Source organism: Tachyglossus aculeatus, chromosome 20 (genome assembly GCF_015852505.1).
Source record: "Tachyglossus aculeatus isolate mTacAcu1 chromosome 20, mTacAcu1.pri, whole genome shotgun sequence".
Classification (NCBI taxonomy): domain Eukaryota; kingdom Metazoa; phylum Chordata; class Mammalia; order Monotremata; family Tachyglossidae; genus Tachyglossus; species Tachyglossus aculeatus.
The window spans coordinates 675522-700090 of record NC_052085.1 but is presented as its reverse complement, the minus strand read 5'-3'; the positions used below and the strand labels follow the sequence as shown (position 1 = coordinate 700090).

At 43.5% G+C, this 24569-nt stretch overlaps 1 protein-coding gene across 7 annotated transcripts in view; it reads left to right on the top strand.

Annotated features, from left to right (window-relative positions):
• ZDHHC20 (zinc finger DHHC-type palmitoyltransferase 20) overlaps nucleotides 1-20289 on the top strand; it is a 46880-nt gene extending 26591 nt beyond the window's left edge. For 4 of the 7 annotated variants that reach the window (XM_038761589.1, XM_038761595.1, XM_038761594.1 and 1 more), the window contains 11 exons: nucleotides 2640-2760; nucleotides 3981-4050; nucleotides 5031-5063; nucleotides 5314-5434; nucleotides 10077-10112; nucleotides 10907-11039; nucleotides 12061-12187; nucleotides 14567-14656; nucleotides 15942-16057; nucleotides 17103-17180; nucleotides 17923-20289. In XM_038761589.1, the coding sequence (XP_038617517.1) occupies nucleotides 2640-2760; nucleotides 3981-4050; nucleotides 5031-5063; nucleotides 5314-5434; nucleotides 10077-10112; nucleotides 10907-11039; nucleotides 12061-12187; nucleotides 14567-14656; nucleotides 15942-16057; nucleotides 17103-17140 (885 nt within the window). In that variant the 3' untranslated portion in view covers nucleotides 17141-17180; nucleotides 17923-20289. The remainder of the gene's footprint in view (nucleotides 1-2639; nucleotides 2761-3980; nucleotides 4051-5030; nucleotides 5064-5313; nucleotides 5435-10076; nucleotides 10113-10906; nucleotides 11040-12060; nucleotides 12188-14566; nucleotides 14657-15941; nucleotides 16058-17102; nucleotides 17181-17922) is intronic. The other 3 variants (XM_038761592.1, XM_038761590.1, XM_038761593.1) reach the window with 3 other exon arrangements.
• The last annotated feature ends 4280 nt before the right edge of the window (nucleotides 20290-24569 follow it).

Below are 24569 nucleotides of genomic sequence, written 5' to 3'. Positions count from 1 at the left end.
GAACCCTGTACCCTCAAAGAGCTTACAAACGAATGGGAAAGGCAGACACTAAAATGAATTATGAGAAGAGGGAAGCAACAGAGCGTAAAGCGCTTAGTACAGTGCTCTGCACAAAGTAAGCACTCAATAAATACGATTGAATGAATAAAGATATGTTCCTTGTGCTAATGGTTGGGGTGGGAGGGTTGAGCACCAAGTTTTTATGTGCCAGTCATGCAAGTGCTTAAAGTAACAGTAGTTGGGGAATGGGGTGGGGATATGAGGGGTTAATCAGGGAAGGCCTCCAGAAGGAGATGTGATTTTTTCAGAAAGGCCTTGTAGACTGGGAGAATGGTCTGTGGAAGGGAAGGTGTGAGCAAGAGGTCAACTATGAGAGAAATGAGAATGAGGCACAGTGAGTAGGTTGGCTTGAGAGGAGCAAAACCTGCCAGTGTAGGGGAGAGAAGCGAGGTTGTCGGGGGAGAGAACTAATTGAGTCTTAAAGCCAATGGTCAGGAATTTCTGTGTGATGCCCAGGGGACTAGGCAACCGTTGGCCTCTGATAGTTTAATCATTCCAGAATATTCAAATTATTTTCTCTGTGGTACTTGTAAAGCTCTTTTTACAGTCTAACAGGCACTGTACTCAGCCCTGGGGCAGATACAAAATAGGGTGGACCCACTCCCTGTTCCACATGAGGCTCACAGTCCAAGTTGGAGGGAGGAGGATTTAATTTCCGTTTTACAGATGAGGTAATCGAGGTGCAGAACACTTACATGACTTGCCCAAGATCACTCTGTAGACAAGTCGCTGAGCCAGGATTAGAACCCAGGTCCTCTGGCTCCCGTGCCCATGTCCTTTCCACTAGTCCATGCTGCTTCCCATGATTGAGTTTTGACCTTCCATTCAGAATTCCTAAAATAAATAATTTCTATTTCAATCAGTCAGGATTTATTCAAGCAGGGATCTACACGAAGCACTTGAAAAAGTGCAGCAGAGCTATTGGACACAATCTCCATTCTTGAGGCGCTTATGGTCTTGTTTTTAATGCCTAAATTAGATGACAGCTGACTTTTCTTTCCGTGGTTACACTTTAAATAAGAATGTTTTATAAAACAAATCCTGCAAGCTGATTAAAAGGTATAGATATCTATCCCAGCTTAAACTCTAGAGGGTCAAACCTCTGCCAGGTAAATCACTGTGTAGATGGAAAGAAAATTAAGAAAATGAGTAAAAGGTGGAAAATGGGTGGGATTTTTTTTCCTTAGCCTGGTGAAGAGGAGGAGAAGGAGTTGAGCCCTGGGACCACATCAATTTCACCGCTGCAGGGGTCATTGGGCCTTGACTTGGAACCCCAAAGAGGGAGGACAAGCACCCCAAGGGGAGTAATTTGGACCTCCCCAAAGTGTGGAGCTTGGTTCCCCCGGAGTGTGAACCTACAGAACAGGCTTCTAGTGCACACTGGATTTCCACCCACGAGCCCTATTGTTTCTGTTGCAGTAGGAAAATTGTGGAATCCCATCTCCACGCCCTTGCTCTGTTTTATTCCGTTGAAAATATTTCATGAATTTTCATCTCTTATCAAAACAGTTCTAAATTTCATATTGCAGCCAGTGCTCAGTTTTCGTTTCCTTCTTAGGTTGCATTTTCATATGCACTAAGGGAGTTTACAAGTAGTCATTACTTCATTTGAAATGAGGAAGGCCAGATTTCACTTAGATCTTGACACTAAGAGGACCCCCTCACTCTTATTTACATTAGAGAGGATTCCCTGAATATCTGCGGCCTCTTGGAACGTATGAAAGCAGATGTGACTGTCAAGCAGTTGATTGTATTTGAGTGGTTACTGTGTGCACAATAGTGCACTGAGCTCTTAGGGGAATATAGAACAACAGAGTTGGGACCATCTAGCTATTCCCCAAAGCTAAGATTTGCCCTGGGCTCTGAAGAAAAAGAGGAGTGGATGCTGAAGTTTGGGCTAGCAGGTAGGGTGACTAGGCCAAGGTTTGGAATTAGCAGGGGGAAGACAGGGGATGGCTGTTCAGAATTGCAGGACCTGCCCCATCCAAATACAAAATTAGCCCATTCCATGCATCAGTTTCCTTCCCATGCTCTGATTATCCGACCTGAGAGTACATTTTTCAAAGTCCCTTTGCCAAAAGATTTAATTGAAATTATGTGACAGAGCAATAATGCTACATAGAAGAGCTAAGGTGCCGAAATACTTTATATTTATTTAGCTATCGATAATGCTTTTTTCTTGCTATCAGTCCTCATTTGCTTTGAACCCAAAATGTAATGCAGTGTTTAATGAGATGTTTTGCCTCCATAAGTTGAGTAAAGACCCCAGAGCTTTTTCTGGGTTTTAAACAGTCTTTTGAATATCAAAGGAGCTTAATTAGTAGTTTGTCATTTTGTGGGTGTCAACACTAATTTTCCTCAAAGAGAAAGAAATGGGGGTATGGTCAGCTCTCAATAAGGAAAGGCTTTTGGCCCAGAGGAGTTTTGTATAATTTAAGAATGTGCTAGAGGGTTGCTTTCTATTTACCATTTTTATGTATTTCACATTGTTGATGATCCATAATTATGTAATTGTATTATAAAAGTTTGTAGCAGACTTGGCCATAGAATAAAATTAACAGTTCTCTGTCTTCTTGTAGTTCTGTTTGTCCAAATCTGATAAAGAACAGTATGAAAAAGAGGAAAGACAGGAATCACAGCATGAAATTTTGAAGAGAGTTGCTAAAGATTTACCTGTATATACCACAACAGCATCAAGGGGTAAGGAAGATATCTTCAGCTTTTTGAGAGATTTTGAAGTGTTCCTGTTCATTCATTCTCTCAATAGTATTTATTGAGCTCATGTATAAAGTTGTCATGTATGTTATCAATTAATCAGTCCCGCTTATTGAGCACTTACTGTGTCTAGAAAACTGTATAAAACGTTGGGAGAATACGGTATAACAGAGTTGGTAGGTGTATTCCCTGTCCACGGGAATTTATCTGTGAGTTCACTGTGAAGTTAGAACTGCAAGAACCATGTTATCCCTCCATTTTCACATTGAAGTGCTAGGTTTTTTGTTGTTTTCAACTCATTCATTCATTCATTATGGCATCAGCGCTTAGAACAGTGCTTTGCACATAGTCAGCGCTTAATAAATGCCATCCAAAAAAATTTAAGCGCTTACTATGTGACAGGCACTGTATTAAGTGCTGGGGTAGATACAAGTTAATTGGCTGAGACCCAATCCCTGTCACACATGGGGATTACAGTTTTAATCCCCATTTTACAGATGAGGAAACTGAGATACAGAGAAAAGTGACTTGCCAAAAGTCACACAGCAGATAAGTGGCAGAGCTGGGATTAGAACCCAGGTCCTTCTGACGCCCAGGCTCTAACCACTAGGCCACTCTGCTTCTATACTCTGTACTGTACTGAGGCCAAGATCCTCAGCAGATATTTCAGAATACTATAGCATTTTGATTTTCTTTTTTTTTTTTAAGCTGTTGGCTACCAGGATAATGAAGCCTGCACTTAAAAAATTTATCAAAAGGAAAATCCCCAATGACATAGAATTTGGTTTTCAGTTATAAAACAGGCTTCAAAGGAGGCAGTGGGGGAGAGGGAGGACGGGACTTTTCTTGTAATGCCTGCCATATGCCTAAATGTGTTCCTTTCAAATCTTCTATTGTGTTCAAATGAAGAATATAAACAAATTCAAAATATTCAGAATAAACACTAGACTTGATTTTTTTGCTCCCGGTTATTTGTAACTGTGTTTCCCATACATGGCAAGCACATCGCTTGAGGTTCAAATAACATTCATTATAGCGTGCCTGCCTTTACGTATTTCTTCATTATGCAAACTGTCGTCCATGTTGTTTTTCCGTTGTGAATTAGTGATCCTCCATTCATTCCATATGGAAGTATGGAAAAGCAAACAAAAGTTTATTTGTCGATTAAATGATTTTTAAACCAGCTTAAGAATTTTTAATTCCAGCCATCAGATACTGTGAAAGATGCCAGCTAATTAAACCCGATCGCTGTCACCACTGCTCAGCATGCGATATGTAAGTGTTGTTTTCATTGTCATTTAACTGGAGCATGGGAAATTCGTATTGGAGGGGGAGATACACTGGCAGGCAGAATTTGAGTATTGTTTGCTATGAAGGAGGTGTATTCAGGGGCAGAGTGGAATGTGCTTTTTCAGGCCAATGAGGAGGGCATTTCACAGTTTTATCAATGGGATAACAGACCCTTTTGTATTGCCTTTTCTTGTGCCAGATGGCTTTGAAGTTTAAGATTTTTCATAGAGCATTTAGTGCAGTTTGTTGTCAAGCTATTCTGCTGGGTATTGTTTTCAAAATAATCTTGCATTAAATAGGGCCAGTTTTAAATTTATCTACACATTAATTTCTGCGTTCCTAAGAAAACTCCTCTCCTCCTCTGCTCTTCATCAATCAATGGTATTTATTAAGTGCTTACTGTGTGTAGAACACTATACTAAGTGCTTGAGAAAGTACAACAGAGTTGGTAGCTAGGTTCCCTGACCACAATGAGAAGCAGCCCGGCCAAGTCGATAGAGCACAGGCCTGGGAATCAGGGCTTGGGTTCTAATCCTGGCTCCACCACCTGTATGCTTTGTGACCTTGGGCAAGTCACTTCACTGGGCCTCAGTTGTCTGATCTGTAAAAATGAGTAAGACTGTGAGCCCCATGTGGGAAACGGGCTGGGACCAACCTGATTAGCTTGTAGGGTGCCTGGCACATGCTAAGTACTTAACAAGTACCATAAAAAGAAAAAAAAAAATGAGTAATCATCACGTCAGTTGCTGGTGTTCTTGACCTGTGCTGTTAGTTCACGTTTCCTGGCTTGTTTCTTATTTTCCCTCACTGGGGATATGGTGACTAGACTAAAGGACCTCAAAGGCAGGCTGTTAAAGGATAAATGGAAACCAGTTACACAGGAACTAATGGGGGTGGAATTTTATTTTTTTTTGTCGTTCCACGGAGATTTTATTGAAATTAATAGTGGGTCTTTTTCTTTTTAGATGTGTTCTGAAAATGGATCATCACTGCCCTTGGTATGTATACATGTCATGTTTTAACAAGAATTTCCATTTTTTAAGAGATGACATTAGAGATGTATGTGGGTCGTTCTCATTAAAGCTGCCCTGGCTGTGCTTCATTCAGGTTTCATTTTTTGGCATTATTGGGTCACTAACCACTCGAGACAAATCCTAAAATGAAATCTTTGCAAGTAAAAGAATTATGAATCTTAAAAATGGTTTGTCCAGCTAATTTTAAAAAATATAATCTCTTTCTCTTTTCTAGGGTGAATAATTGTGTCGGATTTTCCAACTACAAATTTTTCCTCCTGTTTTTAATGTACTCCCTATTGTACTGTCTCTTTGTGGCCACAACAGTCTTACAGTACTTTATAAAGTTTTGGACGGTAAGTTTGTTAAAGTATTTTTACTTTATTAATATTATCCTTACTAATACACTCTATCGCTAAATATTTTTGAGAATTGAGTATCTGTCGTATTTCTGAAAACGGGCCCAATTCTCCCATTCCCTAAAAGTTCCTCCCTGATTGCAAGTTAGGTCCTTTGGGAGAAGCAGTAACTATTTCAAACCATTCAGGGACTATGTAGGTTTTGCAACAGCTAATGTCCCGGTTTGGCAGCAAGACTCTGCAGTGCACCTTGAGGGCTGAGAGAACTCATCCTCCCAAGTACCTAACTTTTAAATACATCTAGTTCTCCTAAAAGATGGGGTTTCACTTCTGGCGAACTCCACATTAAGGGAAAATCCTGTTACAGTATATGTGCCTTACCAGCACCAACCACGTCGCAAAACCATTTCGCGAACATCACATCGTGTTGTAACCAGGCAGAAGTACATTGTGAAAGGATGTTCCATAATCCCCTGTCAGCATCAGAACTAAAATGTGCAATGCACTCTGGAAGAAGTGTGCACGCATGTGCTTGCATGTGAATGCACACAAGTGCACATACATTCCCGTTGTTTGTTTTGAAAAGGACACTACTAATGTTGAGATTATGTTTCTGTGAGTGAACTGTAGCTGACAAGTGTAGCTGATTAGAGTGGTGCAAACGGAAGAGTCCACATTGTGTGCATGTAAAGGTGGTTCCTCCTTGCCTTGATGCATATGCAGCTTGTGGAGCCTGTGGCTGTTGAAGGAGAGCCTCTTGGTGTCGAATCATCCCAAAGCCTCTGCTCCAGGAGAGCCAATCTTCTCCGGATTGCTGCATGCAGGTTGTTCTGTCAGCTCTTGTCGTCCCCCAGCAATCCATTGCTGTAGCCCACCATGTAAGACTGTGCTTTTCTAAGACATTAAAACATTTGTTCTGCTCTCCCTGCTTGCACAGACCCCTTTACATTGTACCATTCAGCAGTTATTTGGGGGTCCTCCTGTCTTCCATTCTTCTTGTTGGTCCTTCAAAATCAAGCTGGGTTGCAATGCAGTGTTGTCTCTGTGCTGGTGAGCTGACAGTGCCAGAACCTAATTGCTGGTGGTTTTGCCTTGCCATTAAGGTAAATTGCTCAAGAAGACAGGCGTACCTCCTGTGGTGGGCTCTGCTCACAGAGCCCTAGAGGGGGACTGGGCCCCACAGCTGTTTATTATTAATAATAATATTACTGGTTAAGCGCTTACTATGTGCCAAGCACTGTTCTAAGTGCTGGGGGAGAGACAAGTTAATCAGGTTAGTTACAGTCCCTGTCCCACATAGGACTCACACTCTTCAGCCCCATTTTACAGATGAGGAAACTGAGGCCTAGAGAAGTTAAGTGACTTGCCCAAGGTCACACAGCAGAGCCGGGATCAGAACCCAGGTCCTGCTGGCTCCCAAGCTTGTGCTCTCTCCACTAAGCCACACTGCTTCTCAGTTGAGTGAGCGCTTTGCACATAGTAAGTGCTTAATAAATGCCATTATTATTATTATTGTATTTAAGTGCTTACCATGTGCCAGACACTGTACTAAGCGCTGAGTAGGCTTTTGATATGAAACCTGATGTCCTATGTAGTAGTAATTGTATTTTTCAAGGCTCTCCTGTATGCAAAGCACTGTACTAAGTGCTGTGGTTAGAATCCTTCTCAGCAGACCGCTGAGGGTTAAAGTGACCCAGGAAGTCTCTGAATCACAGTGAGACTTTAGGCCAAATCCAGCCCAGCAATACGTTCTCTGCAGCCCAGTAGATTTAGGAGAAGTCCAGGAAGGGCACATCATCAATCAATCGTATTTATTGAGAGCTTACTATGTGCAGAGCACTGTACTAAGCACTTGGGAAGTACAAATTGGCAACATATAGAGACAGTCCCTACCCAACAGTGGGCTCACAGTCTAAAAGGGGGAGACAGAGAACAAAACCAAACATACCAACAAAATAAAATAAATAGAATAGATATGTACAAGTAAAATAAATAAATAGAGTAATAAATATGTACAAACATATATACATATATACAGGTGCTGTGGGGAAGGGAAGGAGGTAAGATGGGGGGATGGAGAGGGGGACGAAGGGGAGAGGAAGGAAGGGGCTCAGTCTGGGAAGGCCTCCTGGAGGAGGTGAGCTCTCAGTAGGGCCTTGAAGGGAGGAAGAGCACAAGACCTCTCTCCTGCCTTTGAGATCTCTTAAGCATCTGGCACCATCAACAGGCTTGGGTTCTGGTAACTATTCAGGAAATTTGGCTCCTCATGAGAAACAGGCCAAGACAGTCAGGTTTCTCTGTGACAGTGAGTTTGGCAGAGTTGGAGTTGGTGTTGACAGTACCCGAGTTTGACCTTTCCTGATCGACTTTCCGGTGTCTCTGGAAACGTTTACTGCTGTTGCCATGCCTTTGCTTGCCTTGGTCAAATGAGTCCATGAGCAGTGCAGAAGAATTATGTTTTCCTCCACTCATAACTACTTGATAATAATAACTTTAAAGTTTTCGAGCAATTCTAGCTGTAGACATTCAAGTAAATTTGTATTCTTCTTAAAAATGACATCAGAGGTGAGTTTGTTAGGGTCAGTCATGCTGGTGCTCGAACTGTTCTTAGGTATAATCCAGTGGAGGTGATTCCACAATCAGAGCAGCAAGGCAGTTAGCAAGATGTTAATTAAGAGCCATAAGTGTGCTGCCTATTCTCAAGCATTTTGCGCTTTCATTGAAAAATGAGAAAGAGAGACAATTCCTTGGGTTTTGTGCAATTTTCTAATGCTTAGCTCTTCTGTAAATGATCTCTGCCAAAATGAAGTGGATTCTGAATCATCTGTGACAATGAGGGTCACATGAGGAATAAATGAAAGCTGGAGGGAACTGTAACCTTCATTTTAGCCTTGAGTTTCACCTTCTTTCATATCTCCACTTTTGCCCTAGCTGCTAACAAGTTCCTCAAGGGCAAATTTAATTTCCCTTATTCTCCTCCTTCACTACAAGTAATGCTACTGCCCTGTGAAATGGCTGTGGGGGAGCGTGAGGTTGAGGGGGAAGATGGGCAAGAATAGCACTTGCCTACAGCTTGTGCCTTTTAGCCTGTTCTCAGTGCTGGCAACTCCTGCCAATGCTTGCCCCCTGGTTGTGCCCTTGAAGATCAGTCAAACAATCAGTGGCATTTAATTACTGTTGCAGAGTGCCGTAAGAAGCTCTGATCGTGCTTTCGTGCCGACCCGTAGACTCTGTCAGAGTTACAGGCGGGTGACTCCGGAAGCAGCGAGCGCATCCTCAGACTCTGCAGAGCCTCAGGGGTCGAGATAACTCATCAGGAGAGTGAAGATCTGCTAGGGAGGATCTGGACAGTTGGGGATGGGTCTTGCCCATTAAGAGGCCCACCCCTTCTGAGGCGAATTTGGATTTTGACCCTTTGACCTGGGGGCCCTGCTCTGTGGAAGTGGCAGCACCCTGGCTTCTTTGAAACTTGGGAGCAAAGACGGGGGGCTGCTTCTCAGTCACAGTCGTGTTCACCACTCTTCATTGGGCCTTCTGTCCAGTGGGGTTGGTGAGTCACCTGACACCGAGAATCCCTCTAGACTGTAAGCTCGTTGTGGGCAGGGAATGTGTCTATTGTTAAATTGTACTCTCCCAAGCGCTTAGTACTGTGCTCTGCATAGTAAGCACTCAATAAATACGACTGAATCAATGAATGGTCAGAGGACACAGCACTCTAGTTCTTCTGTGAATTCTCCAGAAGCCTTAATTTCAGTTGTCCTTCACCTACATATAAGAAGATAACAATGCCTAAAGCAAGGGTTCCCCAAGTTTCCCCCTGGAGGACTCCTTAATAAGTTGGACTCTGGTTAGTGGACCATAAAACAGAATACATCTGGCATAAAATTGCAAAGAGCAGTAAATATAACTTAGCTTTTGTTGTGCCACCACAGCATGCCTCTCTAGCTGACTTTTGCCATATGTTTCAGCCCTTTTCTCCTGTTTGAACATATTAACTATCATTAGTGTGATTATTCTTATGTTTAATAATGAATGCTTTTTGGAGGAATCACCCTAGCTCTCTTTCGCAATTGGCGTGAAATATGTTTTCATGTATCTGAAAACCTTGAAAAATAGTACTAAGGTCATGAGGAAAGAAGCTTGACTTGGTGTGCGCGGTTTGCTCCTCCTCCTTCCCCAAGAAGTTTTAAGAAATTCTGGGTTGGAAAACCAGCTACAAGTTCTCCTCCGCCACCATCATCATCAGCCCCACTCCTCCTGCTTCACAGGCCTGAGTTCATCTGACTGCAGTTGTAATTAGGAAAGCAAGAGAAGGGTTCTTATGGGGAATTGGCCACATTGCATTTAAATCAAAATGAGAGTGTTACCCTTACCAAAACTAAAAACTCTCCAGATTTAAGGAGTCCTTGTTTTTATTTAAAATCAGTGGCTCCTTGTGGAGTTGGCTCTATTTTGGCAAGCATCTTTAATCCTTTTGTGGCGTTTTGGGGTGGGGAGATTGGACACCACTGGCCACCGCAGCTCGGAGAGGCTACTCTTGCTCCCTCTGAAAACACACTGTTGCTTGAAATAGACATACTGTTTTCGGACATCTGTACTGCTATTGGTATCTTAATACGTTATCTTTATTTGCACAAAGCTTTGCCGCAGGAAATCTGCAGAGAATTGTCCAAAGGTAAAAATCCCTTTTGGGGCGGCTATTGTAAAAACTGCTTCTAATGTACTTCCTTGGTTTCCTCTGTTATAGTTCCTGGAAAAGAATTGTTCAGGACCTTGTTGGTTCAGAAGATGTGCGGATGCAATCATAATGATGATAATAGCATTTTGAATATGTAGAGAGTTTTTACTTTTTCAAAATCCTCCCATATCAAGTTATTTCACAGTGGTGATTCAGTCGAAGGTTAGGCTTAAGTGAGCAAAACAGATGACTAGCAGGTATGTGTTAAATAATGTAATGGTAAAATCGGTGTCGACCATGCAGTACCATGGGTGTCAAGGAGGCACACACAATTCAAGTCCTAGGTTCTCTGCTTAGGTGCGAGAAACTTATAGCAGGCCAGGCAGAAGGAAGCTTAATTTACTCTTAGTGTGCCAAAGACATTATTTGATCATACTTCATCCACCGTTTTTCTTTCTCGGTCAGCGCAGCCCTGTAATAAATTGAAAATTCTTGTTAACTATAATAAGTGCTTGACGGGAGTGTTAAGTTTCCTAGAATCTGAAGTCTATTTAAGAAGCCAGTGACTCAATTTGGGCCAGGTTGCCTCCTTTCTCTTATTCTTTCTCCTGTTGGACATCCGTATGTATCCAAGTGGTGCCGTGGTGGGAGCTAGCAAGTTTCCCAGAATGGACAGTCCTTCTTTCTTGCCTTCCTTCCAGGAATGTACTAATTAAGTAGAGTGCTAAGTGACGATGCGGAAAGGCGGCTCCTGGCTGTGCTCTGAATTAACTCTTCTTTTTCTTCCTCAGAATGAACTACCAGACACACATGCAAAATTCCACGTTCTTTTCCTTTTCTTTGTGGCTGCCATGTTCTTCATCAGCATCCTGTCACTTTTCAGCTACCACTGCTGGCTAGTGGGAAAAAATAGATCAACAATAGGTCAGTTACCTGAAATGTCACCAATTGTCCAAGAAAATGCGTGCTAGGATTGGAATGTGTGATTTAGGGGAATCTGGAGAAGATGGGGCGGAAATGAATGCGGTTTTCAAATGATAAGCAACCTGAAACATTTTCCTCAAAAATTTACCAGGGAGACCATTCAATGCAATCAGCTGGGTGTATCATGCCAAAGGCCTAATACATATTGAATGTTAAAGCTAATAATGTGAAAGGAGGAGACTGGCTTCCAGAATCTGGTTGTTCCGCTAAATTGTGCAAACAGAGCAAAAGGGAGCCAGCTCACTTGGGCCTGCCTAGTGGGAAACTGGTTCTTCAGTTTGTTCAATTTGGGATAACCGAGGAAGGATCGGGATTTGGAATAGGCTTTATAGTGAGGTAAATGCTTCAAAACGAGAGCTCATTTTTTAAGAATTCAGTGTCGGTCAACCGCCTCGTACATTTACCGGTAGAGGGAAACAACAAAATGCTAAAAATTCAATAACAATCAACATCTAAATGCAGATTATATATCTGAAGATTTGACTTGTGCACCAGAATGTGCTTCAGACCATTCTCCCCCTTTTAGACTGTGAGCCCACTGTTGGGTAGGGACTGTCTCTATATGTTGCCAATTTGTACTTCCCAAGCACTTAGTACAGTGCTCTGCACACAATAAGTGCTCAGTAAATACGATTGATTGATTGATTGCTGCTCACTGCTCCATAAGACGCAGCGTCTGAGTGGGAGAACTTGGCAGCCATTTTTCTGTGGCGGCCACTTGGTCTGGCAAGGAAACTCCATGAAGCGATCGATAAATTTGTTAAACTCTGGCATACTTTCAGCTGCCGCTGGTAGATGTATTTTTTCCAGGAATATGTTAAAGAGGTTTCCTTTTGTCTAAAATGTCTCCCCCACCCCCACCCAACTAGTTAGAGGTGTGGAGAAGGAAAATGATTCTGTTCTTTACCACCTGACCCCACTTCTCATGACACTGCTCAGTTTGCTGGTTTCTTTTTGACAGAGGCATTCCGTGCTCCCACGTTTCGAAACGGCCCTGATAAAAATGGCTTCTCCCTTGGCTGTGGGAAAAATCTGAGAGAAGTTTTTGGAGACGAAAAGAAGTATTGGTTGCTTCCTGTGTTTACAAGGTGAGCTGTTGAAACGAGACCCCTGTCATGGAAATTTGGGAGTCTATGACATAGCTATTCTGTGGATTAAATATCAGCGACTTGATTTATCATCTGATTTATGCCAGTCAACAGTAACCCCATGGCCAAAATCTGCACAGGTTGAAATCTCAGGATTTACCCTAAGCTGAATCTTGGAGTATTGACCTTCCCCTGGACCGAAGCCCGATTAGGACCGGTCCTCTTCACCTGGCTTCACTTCTGTTGACGGGCCAGGCCGGGCACATGCAGTCCGGCATGCACACGGGGTCCTGCAGGCCAAGCCCTAGTACAGAGATCTCTGTGCACACATGATGCTCTGGCTCGGAACTGGAGATGCCACCCTCCTGCGCTTGCCTGCACCCGGTGCCCTACATTCCAGCCTGAAGAGACTCGAAGTAGGGGCATAAGCAGCATGACTTAGTGGAGGGAGCACGAGCTTGCGAGTCGGAGGTTGTGGGTTCTAATCCTGGCTCCATCATTTGTCAGCTGTGTGTCTTTGGGCAGGTCACTTGGCTTCTCTGTGCCTCAGTTGCCTCATCTGTAGAGGGGGAATTAAGACTGTGAGCCCCACTTGGGACAATCTGATTACCTTGTATCTACCCCAGTGCTTAGAACAGGGCTTGGCATATAGCGCTTAACAAATACCATCTTTTATGAGAAGCAGTGTGGCTTAGTGGAAAGGACACGGGTTTAGGACTCAGAGGTTGTGGGTTCTAATCCTGGCCCTGCCACTTGTCAACTATATGACTTTGCGCAAATCACTTAACTTCTCTGTGCCTCAGTTACCTCATCTGTAAAATGGGGATGAAGACTGTGAGCCCCATGTGGGATAACCCGATTACCTTGTATCTACCCCAGCGCTTAGAACAGTGCTTCACACATAGTAAGTGCTTAACAAATACCATCATTATTATCATTATTATAAGAGCTGGCCCAAACCCTGCCTTCCCATCCCATGATAGAAACTGGGCCATGGTTCTAACCCTTGGCTCATCTGACCTGGAAAGTGCAACTGAGAGCAGTGATTTGGCAACAACATAGAGACAGGAATGGCAAGGGTGAGAGTGAGTAAATTTGGGGCATACTGAGCCAGGATCTAGACCCAGTTTCAGTCTGAGGGGATAGAGAAAGGAGAATCCTGTCCTGAAATGTAGTTCCACTTCTACAAACTTATCATGCCTTGTTGGTTCTTTTAGAATGGAAAATAGAGGGTTTGCAATTCCAAATCGTATTTACCTGGGCCACTGCCAACTTACCCATCAATGTGTCCCAAAACAAAGAAAAAAATATGTGGTTTTCACATTAAGGCTCATGTGTCTTACTATCAGCTCAACCCCAAATTTGAGAGTAAGGTGAAAGCAAGGGAGAATGATAGAGAGAAGTTGAGCACATTGTCCTCAGGCTTAAACTTATAATTTTCCTATAAGTTAGTTTCTTTCTTTAAGGCCCCATTCCAAGTTGGCTAAGTGCTTGCTGATTCCACTGACTCTCCAAGACATCAGGGTCTCCGTGGCGGCTGACTGGAATGAAAGTGTTCACAGCCCTCGTTCCTCAGCCCTCTATCCAGCTCCGCCTTGCTGTAGTTCAGTAGTGTCCTTAAAAGGGGTCCTGACAACAAGGGGTCCTGTCAAGGTGTGTGGACGATGACTTGTGTGTTTAGTGAAACATTGTGGGAGGGCATTTCAGCTGTACTCTATCTCCCGCTGTTAGAATGCCTTCACATATGTTACCGACAAAGACTTGGCCACATTTGGTTTTCCACACATGTATTGGAGCTTGAATTTTCACTCCGGTCTTTTTAATTGCAAAAGATCACGGGCTTGGGAGTCAGAGGACATGGATTCTAATCCCACCTCTGCCATTTATCAGCTGTGTGACTTTGGGCAAGTCACTTAACTCCTTTGCCTCAGTTACCTCATCTGTAAAATGGGAATTAAGACTGTGAGCTCCATCAATCGTATTTATTGAGCGCTTACTATGTGCAGAGCCCCACATGGGACAACCTGATTACCTTGTATCTACCCCAGCACTTAGAACAGTGCTTGGCACATAGTAAGCGCTTAACAAATACCATCATCATTATTATTATTGTTATTATTATTTGGCCATTTATTCTCCAAAGTGAGTTTTCAGATCTGTAGAAGGAATGGAAACCCTGGCCCTAGACTGAGTGAAAGAATTTGTCAGCATGTCGTTCCAGGAATCAGTAATTTCTTGCTTTGTTGCCTGAAAACCTGCCCCATGACTGGTCTGAACTGGCGTGGTTTCATTGTAGAGGTGGTTCATCTCAGATGTAAGTGTCCAAATAGACTGGATGTTTGACATTTAAAATAATTGCCCACGTTTTTCCCTGAGCAGCTTAGGTGACGGCTGTAACTTTCCAACTCGTCTAGTGATGATGGATCCAGAACAAGTCATTGTCACGAGCCAAAGTGAGCCTGCCAAAAGGTTAGTCTGGCTAATTGATCATAAGTCTAACTTTCACAGCATTCCAGGGTTTGTGGTGGCATGTTTGAAAGAGAAATCCTGGGGTTCAGCTGACAGGGACAGTGGAACCCAGCTGAATTGGAGGAGCTGGGCCCCAAGAAAGTCAACCAACTGTTGAACCCCCTGCACTCCCACAGCTGCTGTCGCATCTGCCCGGAGAGAACACCCTAGGAGACCGGGTTCCCGAGGCCTCAGAGACTGTTTGGGGGTTGTGGGTTGGCCTTAGAGGTTTGCCCTCTGAAACCCCAGCTCAGATCCCACTGGGAGAAGAACGTCAGGGATAAGGGAAGCGGAACTGGGGGCAGGGAGACTGGCCAGAGGCTCCAGACTAGGCCCCGAATTCAGAAAATCGTGTGGTCAAGGTCAGGCCCTGTCCTGAAGCGAAGGATTTTAGCCCTAACCAGACTTCCCTAACCTTTTCGACCTGGAGGTAGAGGCAGAGCTAGGCAATAGAAGGCGCATGGCTCACTGCTCAGGAGGATTCAAATCAGGCTTGGAGGATGCAGGAGGCGGGATGGGGCTGTAACGGGAGCTGCAGCCTCCCCCTGTTCCCTTCCTCAGCTCCTGAGTGACCTTTACCCTGGTGTGAGGTGCAGAACGGGGCAGGCAACACTGGATCAAGGATGCCAGGTGGGGTAACGCTTCTGCCGTGCCCACAATCACCCGAAAATGCTGCAGTAGTGCTATGGAAGGGCTCTGCAATATAGGAGATTTGTGATCTGAGGGAACATTGGCAGAGTTCGAAGAGGGCTGGGCTATGGCAAGGCCACCTTAAAGGCAAATGAAAGGAAACCTTCTTCACACAGTAGGTTGATGAGCATGTGATATTTGAGCCAGCTGAAAATATCTGCGGGTTCAAGGAGATTTGGACAGACTCACTGACGGGAGATCCAGGATGGGTTGCTTACTAGTGGGGAAGCTCAGGATGGTACCACATCCAGTAGCCTTTAGGGTAAATGTGAAGAAGGGTGCGGGGCAATTATTACACACTTCTGCTAAGCATCCTGGGGCCTCTGCCAGTGCCCAAATGCTGAGTGAGGTAGACCACTGGTTTGGTTCAGCATTGGCTTTATTCTGGGTTTCATCCACAGAGTACCCCTAGAAACAGGAGTGAGGACCAGTGCGATATTTGTTGGCTCTCTGAGGAATCTAGATGAAACCAGCTTTGATGTACTACTTTCATGGGTTGATGCAAAGTCCCCATTGATACCCAAACCTGTGACAAATTGGTTGCTCCTTTTTTCAGCCCTGGGACCAATCAGCCCTTGCCTATAAGGCCACTTAGTGAATCCAAAAATCGATTATTGTCCAGTGAATCTCAGTGGCTGGATGGTGGATCAGAAGAAGAAGGTGTCAAGTCAGGTAATATTTATCATCCAGAAATACATTTTCTGGCTAAGTATGAAACATGAGGGCCTTTAAAAAGAGGTAGAATTGAATTTTTTAGGCCTGGCCAATGTGAAGTCATTTCCGAATGATAATACATGTGACCAATTAATGTAATTTTCATTTTCTAGTTGATCCAAAAAACAAGTTGAGACTGTTGGAATAGCTTTGTGTGGTACCAGAAGCATCTTTCTGATCAGAACTGGTATTCACATTTTGGCAGCCCCAGACATACGTGCATTGGGCATGCCACGGGGAGGAGAGCTGGTTGGAAGCAGAAGAGGGAAGCGGAGAGGGGTGGCCAGGAGAGAGAATGTCCCGGAGAAGGTGGAGGCGGGGTGGGGGCAGTTAAAGGGCCAGACTTCATGAGTTCCATACCCTCTTGCTTCTTGTGGGCAAGGGACATGTCTACCAACTTTGTTGTATTTTACACTCTCAAGTGCTTTGTACAATCCTCTGTATACACAGTAAGTGCTCAGTAAGTATCATTGATTTACTGTTGATTGAATCGGAATACCTTTGATCGATTGAGCCACCCTCCCCATTATTCAGACCTGGGAAGTGTGTGGCAGGTAGTTCTGCTCCACTCCTCCACTCCCACCCACCCTGTTAATACTTGACAGGTGCTAGACTGGAAGCTCCTTGAGGGCAGGTATTTATTTTGTGCTCTGCACACAGCGGATGTTCCAGTGATTTGATTGAAGAGCTAACATTGTCCCACCAATGCCAGCTCTGAAAGTGAACGGCACCATTTTGACAGGACTTCTACTTCGGTGGCTTGTTCAGTTGGCCTCCTAGACTGTTACCTGATTTACTTGTATCCACCCCAGCGCTTCGTACGGTGCCTGGCACATAATAAGCGCTTAACAAAACCACAATTACTATTATTATTATTGTTTCCACGATGGTTGGAATTTTTGTTTTCCGAAAATCTTAGGGTAAATAGTATTTTATTTTCCAAACAGAAGTTAAACTTGTTTTAAAGGCTTTTTTCATTTTATATTTAATGGTTTGTTTTCAGGGATAAAGAACCATGTTACAGTTTCAATAGAAAGTTGATCTCAGTCTATTAACGACCAGCTATTTGAATGAGAGAAAGGTAATGTGGACCTAATTTCTTTAGCATAAACCTGAATTTCTAGAAAGTAGCACTCACTGAGGGCAGTTTGCTCATAAGAAAGCTGAAGGGGATTGTGCTGGGCTGGTTTCGAGCCGGAGCATTTGCGACGGCCTAAGTAGAGCCACAAACTCGTCTGCCTCCGGGTCCAACGTCTATCTTGGTCCAGCCTCCCGAAGCCCTTAAGAACAGCTGACTCTGGCTGGATGGCAGGAGCCTTGGGTCTCGGGGTCATTTGCAGCAAAACAAGCCATGTGGCAGCAACAGCTCGCAGATCCTCCCTCCTCTGATCGAAAAGGATGCTGATGGATGCCAGTCTGTGCTCAAGGCTTACACTAGCAAAATACTGGAGCGTGAGTGCCGGGGCAGTGTCCAGTGGCTGGCCTGCCATTCAGGCTTGGAGTGCTCATTTACTCCCTTCCTCTCCTTCAGCCTGTTGTCACCGCAACCATCTGCAGTTCATCTTAATGACATGTCAAGTAGTGATGCTTTTGTAGAGAGCTTAGAGGAACCCTGATTTTAAAAAAATACTGACCTGCTTCATCTTTTTTCCTATGGAATGGAATCAGATGGGGGAGTGGGTTACGTGGTCTGTGGCGTGGTTCTCTGTGGTACCACTCAGAGACAGCTCAGACACCTAGAGAATCAAATGATCTAGCAGCAAAGTGTCTGGCCTGTGCCAAAACTGTTATAAATGTTATTGACGGTTTCTCCTTTTACGTAGGTTTATACTACACATTTGTGCTTGAATATATTTTTTAAACTTGTGTGGGAGAAATCGATCTGCAGAATGGATCAGTGCGAAGGCTCAGATGATGTACAGACGATGAAATCTCCAGTCCAGAACCACGGATGATTGTACGCACTGTTGCAGGGCAGAAAGGAAGAAAGTTGCCTTAAGAATCGTCAATGTGCATTTATGCAATACTGACTTAAATCTGCTACAAAAGTGACTTTGAAAACTTCTAACTTTTCATCAGATGCTCTAATACCTTTAATCATCTCAAATTACATGGGTGCAATTTTTTGTCTCAACCTAGATAAAAACTACCACTCCAAAAAAAACTTCCAGCTGTATAGATTTCTAATGAGCAAGTACAGAATGTTCAGGGCAGTGATGTTGGGCTGCGTAAGATGTGAATGAACTGCAGAATTCCTTCTGCAGGTTTGTACAGTTTGGGGAGGTGACTGCTTTTTTCTATACTGGCCACTTGCCAGTTTATAAATGCTGTTTTTATACTTGTATGATTTTTAATGAAGACTTTTTTATTGCCAGTTGAGAACCACTCAGAAAGTATTCAGATGTCTGGCTGCAATCACGGTCAACATTGAGCGCACTTGATTTTCGAATTGACAGGTCTAGTCCCATGCGTGAGTAGAGCACTTTTAATTTCCCGCTTGGCCAGTGCTTCAAGGGGAGTAGACGGACCTGGGAAGAAATCAAGCTTTGCCTCTGTTTTCTGCTGCTCCCGATGGGATCCATCTTGGCACCTCTGTTTAAAGGAGCCTTCCGGGGGCATTTGCCTCCACTAAGATCTAGCGTGTTTGTCTAGAAGAGCAGCGACAGGTGATGGAGGAGGGAGCTGGGAAGACGAGGCATCAGGGTTGGGGCGGGATCTGCAGGCAGTAAAAGTATCCTTAACCCCAAGTTTTGGGTTTTTTTAGTTTTTGTATTGGCAGAGCCGCATTCCGTTGACACTTATTTCCATTTTTAAAGATATTTTTTGAACGTTAGCTGGATATTAGAAATCTGAAGCAGGCTTTTAAGATGGAAGTCACATCACCATTCCAGTTGGGCTCACAGTCCCTCCTTGCACGTACCAAGGTGAGGATTCTGAATGCAGATGCTGAAGCCCAGTCTGTAAGGCCCACCCACCTCCCTCCTCCTCCCCACCTTATTCCTTTTTTTTTTCCTTTACAGTAGTCCAGGAAGACAGGATAGAGTATGTACCAGATTAATACAGAATGCTCCTTTTCTCATTGAGGAGGAAATATTAGTGTCTTGCTTTAGAAGCTCACAAAGATTTCAGAGCACATTTTTTCCCCACAGTGATGAGTAAAGTGTTAAAGCTCTTTTTGTTTCTGTTTTAAGAGTGATATAAGCAGTTCCTTCAGTGATCGGTAAATTATTTGAGAAGACCTTAGCAAAGCAGTTTTATTTGGCATTTTAGAATAAGTTTAATGTTTAACACTTTAATTTTACCTCCTTCATGCCTCACAGTAGGAATGGAATCTGCTAAGTGCTTGGGAGACCCAACAGAAGCACAAGATGCATTTGCTGCCCAGTAGGCGCTTCTATGCTAACTAAAACGGTCCCCTTTGGAATTTCTTCATTCTCTTAAAATACATAGCTCCTTCTTCGGAAAATGAAAGAATCAGTAAGTTTTCGAAGCCAACTCTGGAAACTGAAACATGACCCCCTCACCATTGGTCTCTGCTGGGCATGTTACGCCATGCTCATTCTAAATCTTTCAGTGAGAAACAGTGAAGGGCTCTTCACTTTCCCCACCAGTGATGTCCCCACCAGTGTTAAGGCTGCAGGAAGTGCCCTTGTTGCATTTTATTTTACAATGTCAGCTTTTGTTTAGGAATAAGTATTTCTAATAAACTGCACACAGTGGGGTAACCTTAGTCCTCCTGCTGTCATTTAAGTGCATCGGTACTACCTCTACGTCACTTGTTCTTTGTCTTAATAACTTTGCCGTTAACTCCTTTATATTTGAGTTGCCTCCAAGTAGCTCCCCAGTAAAGTTATTTCCCTTCCGATCTGACCTGTTTGGTCTGGCCATGCTTTTATAGAACCTGATTCCAAATATATGGCAATGCTTTTCTCAGCACACAGCATCAAGTGGATTAAAATTGGCAAAATCCATGCCTTCTGCCCAGGACAGTCCTCGGCATCGATGTGCACTGCACAGTCAGCCGGGGAAGACTTTTCCAGCTACTCCAGCAGCAGCTGATGCTTTAACTCTGTTTTGGGAAGAATATTTAAAAATGAAGACCAATTACAAGTCAGAGAAAAACATATACATATTTATAAAATGGTATTTGTGAAATGCTTATTATGTGCCAGGCCCTGTGCTAAGCTCTGGGGTAGATACAAGCTAATCAGGTTGGACACAATCTGTGACCCACATGGGACTCAGTCTTAATTCCCATTTTATGGGTGAGGTAGCTGAGGCACAGAGGAGTGAATTGACTTGCCCAAGGTCACACAGCAGACTAGTGGCTGAGCTGGGATTAGAACCCAGGACTTCCAGACCTGTGCTAGGCTATGCCGCTTCCTGCGATATTGTCCCAAGAATCCCTACAAAATTCAGAAAATGAAACCTCAGAAAAAAATTAGGCTCAAAAGTAATGGGGTCACTATTATCGCCAATCTCCAAACCAAATGGTTAGGGAGGGTCAAGATTCATTCATTCATTCAATCGTATTTATTCACCAGGGCCTGCAGTCGTCTTCACCCGGGGGTTCTTCATAGCAGGATCACTGTCACTACATGAAACCAAAGAGCAGCTGCAGCATATGAATGGGTTGTTCAACTAAACATGTTTACAAAGTGCCGTTTCATCTTTTGGGATCAGCCTTGTCCATGTTTTTATCCGAGCAGTGGTCAAAGAGCTAGTCACCCCCAAGTGAGAGTGATCAGTTTAGTTCCAGCTCATACACAGACATTACTTGAATTGGGATTCTCCTGGGAAGCTGATTCTGACCATGTTTACAGGTTTGGATTTGGTCACCGGATTTGGGGGATTTCCTAACATTCATCTCTGAAGCACATAAGTGAGGAGGGAGGAGTGTCAGGATGGCCAAATGGCAGGGACTTGAAAATCGAGTATCCTGCAGATTCTTACCGTTTACACTTTTGTTTAGGTTACGACACAAGGCTCAGCCTACCACCTCTTTCAGTGGAGAGGGTAGGCCCTGTGACTTCATCCTTAGCATAAAGAAATGTGACCCTGAAATAATATTTGTTTTCATCAAAATGATAACTGTGTGGAATAATGACTTGTTCCATATGAAAATAAACAGCCCTGATCTAGCACCCCAGTATCCAGAATGTAGATTTCCAAATAGGTTATGTAGGTACAGAAAGTCCCATTTTTATTTTTATTTCTTACATCCATCATTTTAAGGTCCCTCTCTTGGGGTGCACAACCAGACAAAGAATTATATTTGACAGAACCATTAAGATCTACGTGATGTAATTGTCAAGCTTCCTGTGTTTGTACCTGTTTGCAGATAGAAATATTCCTATTGCAAAGGAAACCTGGTCATTTACAGTCATTTCGGAAGTGATTTTTTAATGTGCTTTTATATAAACATATTTGAAGCCCATGACTTTGCTTGGTGTGTCTTTGTATTTTTATTTGTATCATGTAACTTAAAGCCATATGTATATTTTTCCACAAATGTAACCATGGACCATTCATTCAGTATCTAATGATGCATGTTTGCATTCAGACTTTTTTACACAGATCTGTTTTATGTTCATTTTGCATTTTAATTTCGGGTTTTTTTCCTCAAGCGCTAATTGTTGACTGTTGATTAAATAATGAAATCCTAAATACTTCAACATTGTATTTGTCAAAAGTAGCAGTCTTTGCTAAATAAGATTAAACCTGGCCAAAAAATTCTCCGTTTGTAATTTCTGGCTTGATCATTCTAGCTAAGGCAATAATTATTTTAGAGGGCCTTTTGAAGAGTGACCAGTATTAGGAAAAGAACAAGGCCTTCATCCTAAAGCTTCACTGCATAAAACTTTTAGTAAAAGACTACATATCAATCAATCAATCGTATTTATTGAGCGCTTACTGAGTGCAGAGCACTGTACTAAGCCCTTGGGAAGTACAAAATGGCAACATATAGAGACAGTCCCTACCCAACAGTGGGCTCACAGTCTAAAATATTTGTTGCTGTAAATTTTTAAAGGGAATTTTTTTTTTAATGAACTACTATAATTCAAAGCTCTCCAAATAAAGGGGCAAGACCACTGAAGGAGATCTGAGAGGTAAACTAATGGGAGTCCAGCGGATGCAACCGAGGTCTAAAGGGGGCAAAACTTCAACGGTCTCCATGCCTCCCTACCTTTATCCCCTTCGTTTTCTGCCAGGTATTTGTATTTCCCTGTTACTTACTGGGATTGGCAGTTCCTCTGCTTTGTTCACTGAAAATTTATGTCAGTTTCTGTCAGAAGCTTCTGTCCCCAGGCCCTGCCCTGTCCTGTATCTTCTGGAAACGTTTTGGGCGATTTTCAATGCATGGCTGAAGGTCTTAGACCTCTACTCGGAGAGCTGGGGGAAAAATATGTATTTGCCTACCTCCCCGCTCCCACTGGATTGTAAAACCCCAAGGCAGGGGTTGTAGTTCTTCCTTGACGTATTCCCAAAGCCTTAGGGTAGCACCAGGCACCCAGTAAGTAGCAGTGATTGCTTGATATAGAATATAAATGAATAAATGTGGTATTAAGGCACTTTCTCTGTGCCAATGTACTGTACCAGTTGATAGGGTAGAAGGAATACAATCAGTCAGGTCAGACACAGTCCAAGAAGCTGTCCAAAGGGGGTGTTAGATTGATGGAAGAGGTATTGAATCCCCATTTTTCAGATGAGGAAACATTAGTGAAGGCATTGGCCCTAGGTCAAACAACAAGTGGCAGAGCCAGGATTAAAACCCAGGTCCCCCTCCCTCTTTCCAGCAGACCTCAGGTCTCATTAGACTCTGCACATAGTAAGCGCTTAACAAATGCCATTATTATTATTAGACTCCACTCCGTTTTGTTGTCTTTCTCCCCCTTCTAGTCTGTGAGCCCGTTACTGGGAAGGGACCGTCTCTATATGTTGCCGACTTGTACTTCCCAAGCGCTTAGTACAGTGCTCTGCACACAATACGACAATGAATGAATGAAAGACTGTTAACTCGCTGTGGGGAGGGACCGTATCTACCAGCTCCATTATACTGTTATAATAATAATGGTATTTGTTGAGTGGTTGCTATGTGCTAAACCATTCTAAATGCTGGGGTAATAATAATAATGGCATTTATTAAGTGCTTACTATGTGCAAAGCACTGTTCTAAGCGCTGGGGAGGTTACAAGATGATCAGGTTGCCCCATGAGGGGCTCACAGTCTCCATCCCCATTTTACAGATGAGGTAACTGAGGCACAGAGAAGTCAAGTGACTTGCCCGAAGTCGCACAGCTGGGTAGATACGAGTTAATCAGGTTGGCCGATGTGAGGCTGTCTTAATCCCCATTTTACAGATGAGGTAACAAGCACAGAGAAGTGACTCGCCCCAAATCACACAGTTGGTAAATGGCGGAGTCAGGATTAGAACCCACGACCTCTGACTCTCAAGCCCGGGCTCTTTCCACTATGTCACGCTGCTTCTCACTGTGCTCTCCCAAACTCTTTGTACTGCGCTTCGCACACACCAAGCGCTCAATAAATACTGTTCTGTTGAGAAGCAGCATGGCTCAGTGGAAAGAGCCCGGGCTTGGGAGTCAGAGGTCATGGGTTCTAATCCCAGCACTGCCACTTATCTGTTGTGTGACTTTGGGCAGGTCACTTAACTTCTCTGTGCCTCAGTTACCTCATCTGGAAAATGGGGATTAAGCCTATGAGCTCCATGTGGGACAACCTGATTCACCTTGTATCTACCCCAGTGCTTAGAACAGTGCTTGGCACATAGTAAGTGCTTAACAAAATCCATCATTATTATTAGCTTCTCTGTGCCTCAGTTACCTCACCTCCTCCAGGAGGCCTTCCCAGACTGAGCCCCTTCCTTCCTCTCCCCCTCGTCCCCCTCTCCATCCACCCCATCTTACCTCCTTCCCTTCCCCACAGCACCTGTATATATGTATATGTGTTTGTACATATATATTACTCTATTTATTTTACTTGTACATATCTATTCTATTTTATTTTGTTACTGTTTTTGATTTTGTTCTCTGTCTCCCCCTTTTAGACTGTGAGCCCACTGTTGGGTAGGGACTGTCTCTATATGTTGCCAATTTGTACTTCCCAAGCACTTAGTACAGTGCTCTGCACATAGTAAGCGCTCAATAAATACGATTGATGATGATTTATGTATATATGTTTGTACATATTTATAACTCTATTTTACTTGTACGTATCTATTTTATTTTGTTAGTATGTTTGGTTTTGTTCTCTGTCTCCCCCTTCTCAACTGTGACCCCACTGTTGGGTAGGGACTGTCTCTATATGTTGCCAGCTTGTACTACTTCCCAAGCACTTAGTACAGTGCTCTGCACACAGTAAGCGCTCAATAAATATGATTGATTGATTGATTGATCTGGAAAGTGGGGATTAAGCCTGTGAGCCCCATGTGGGACAACCTGATCACCTTGTA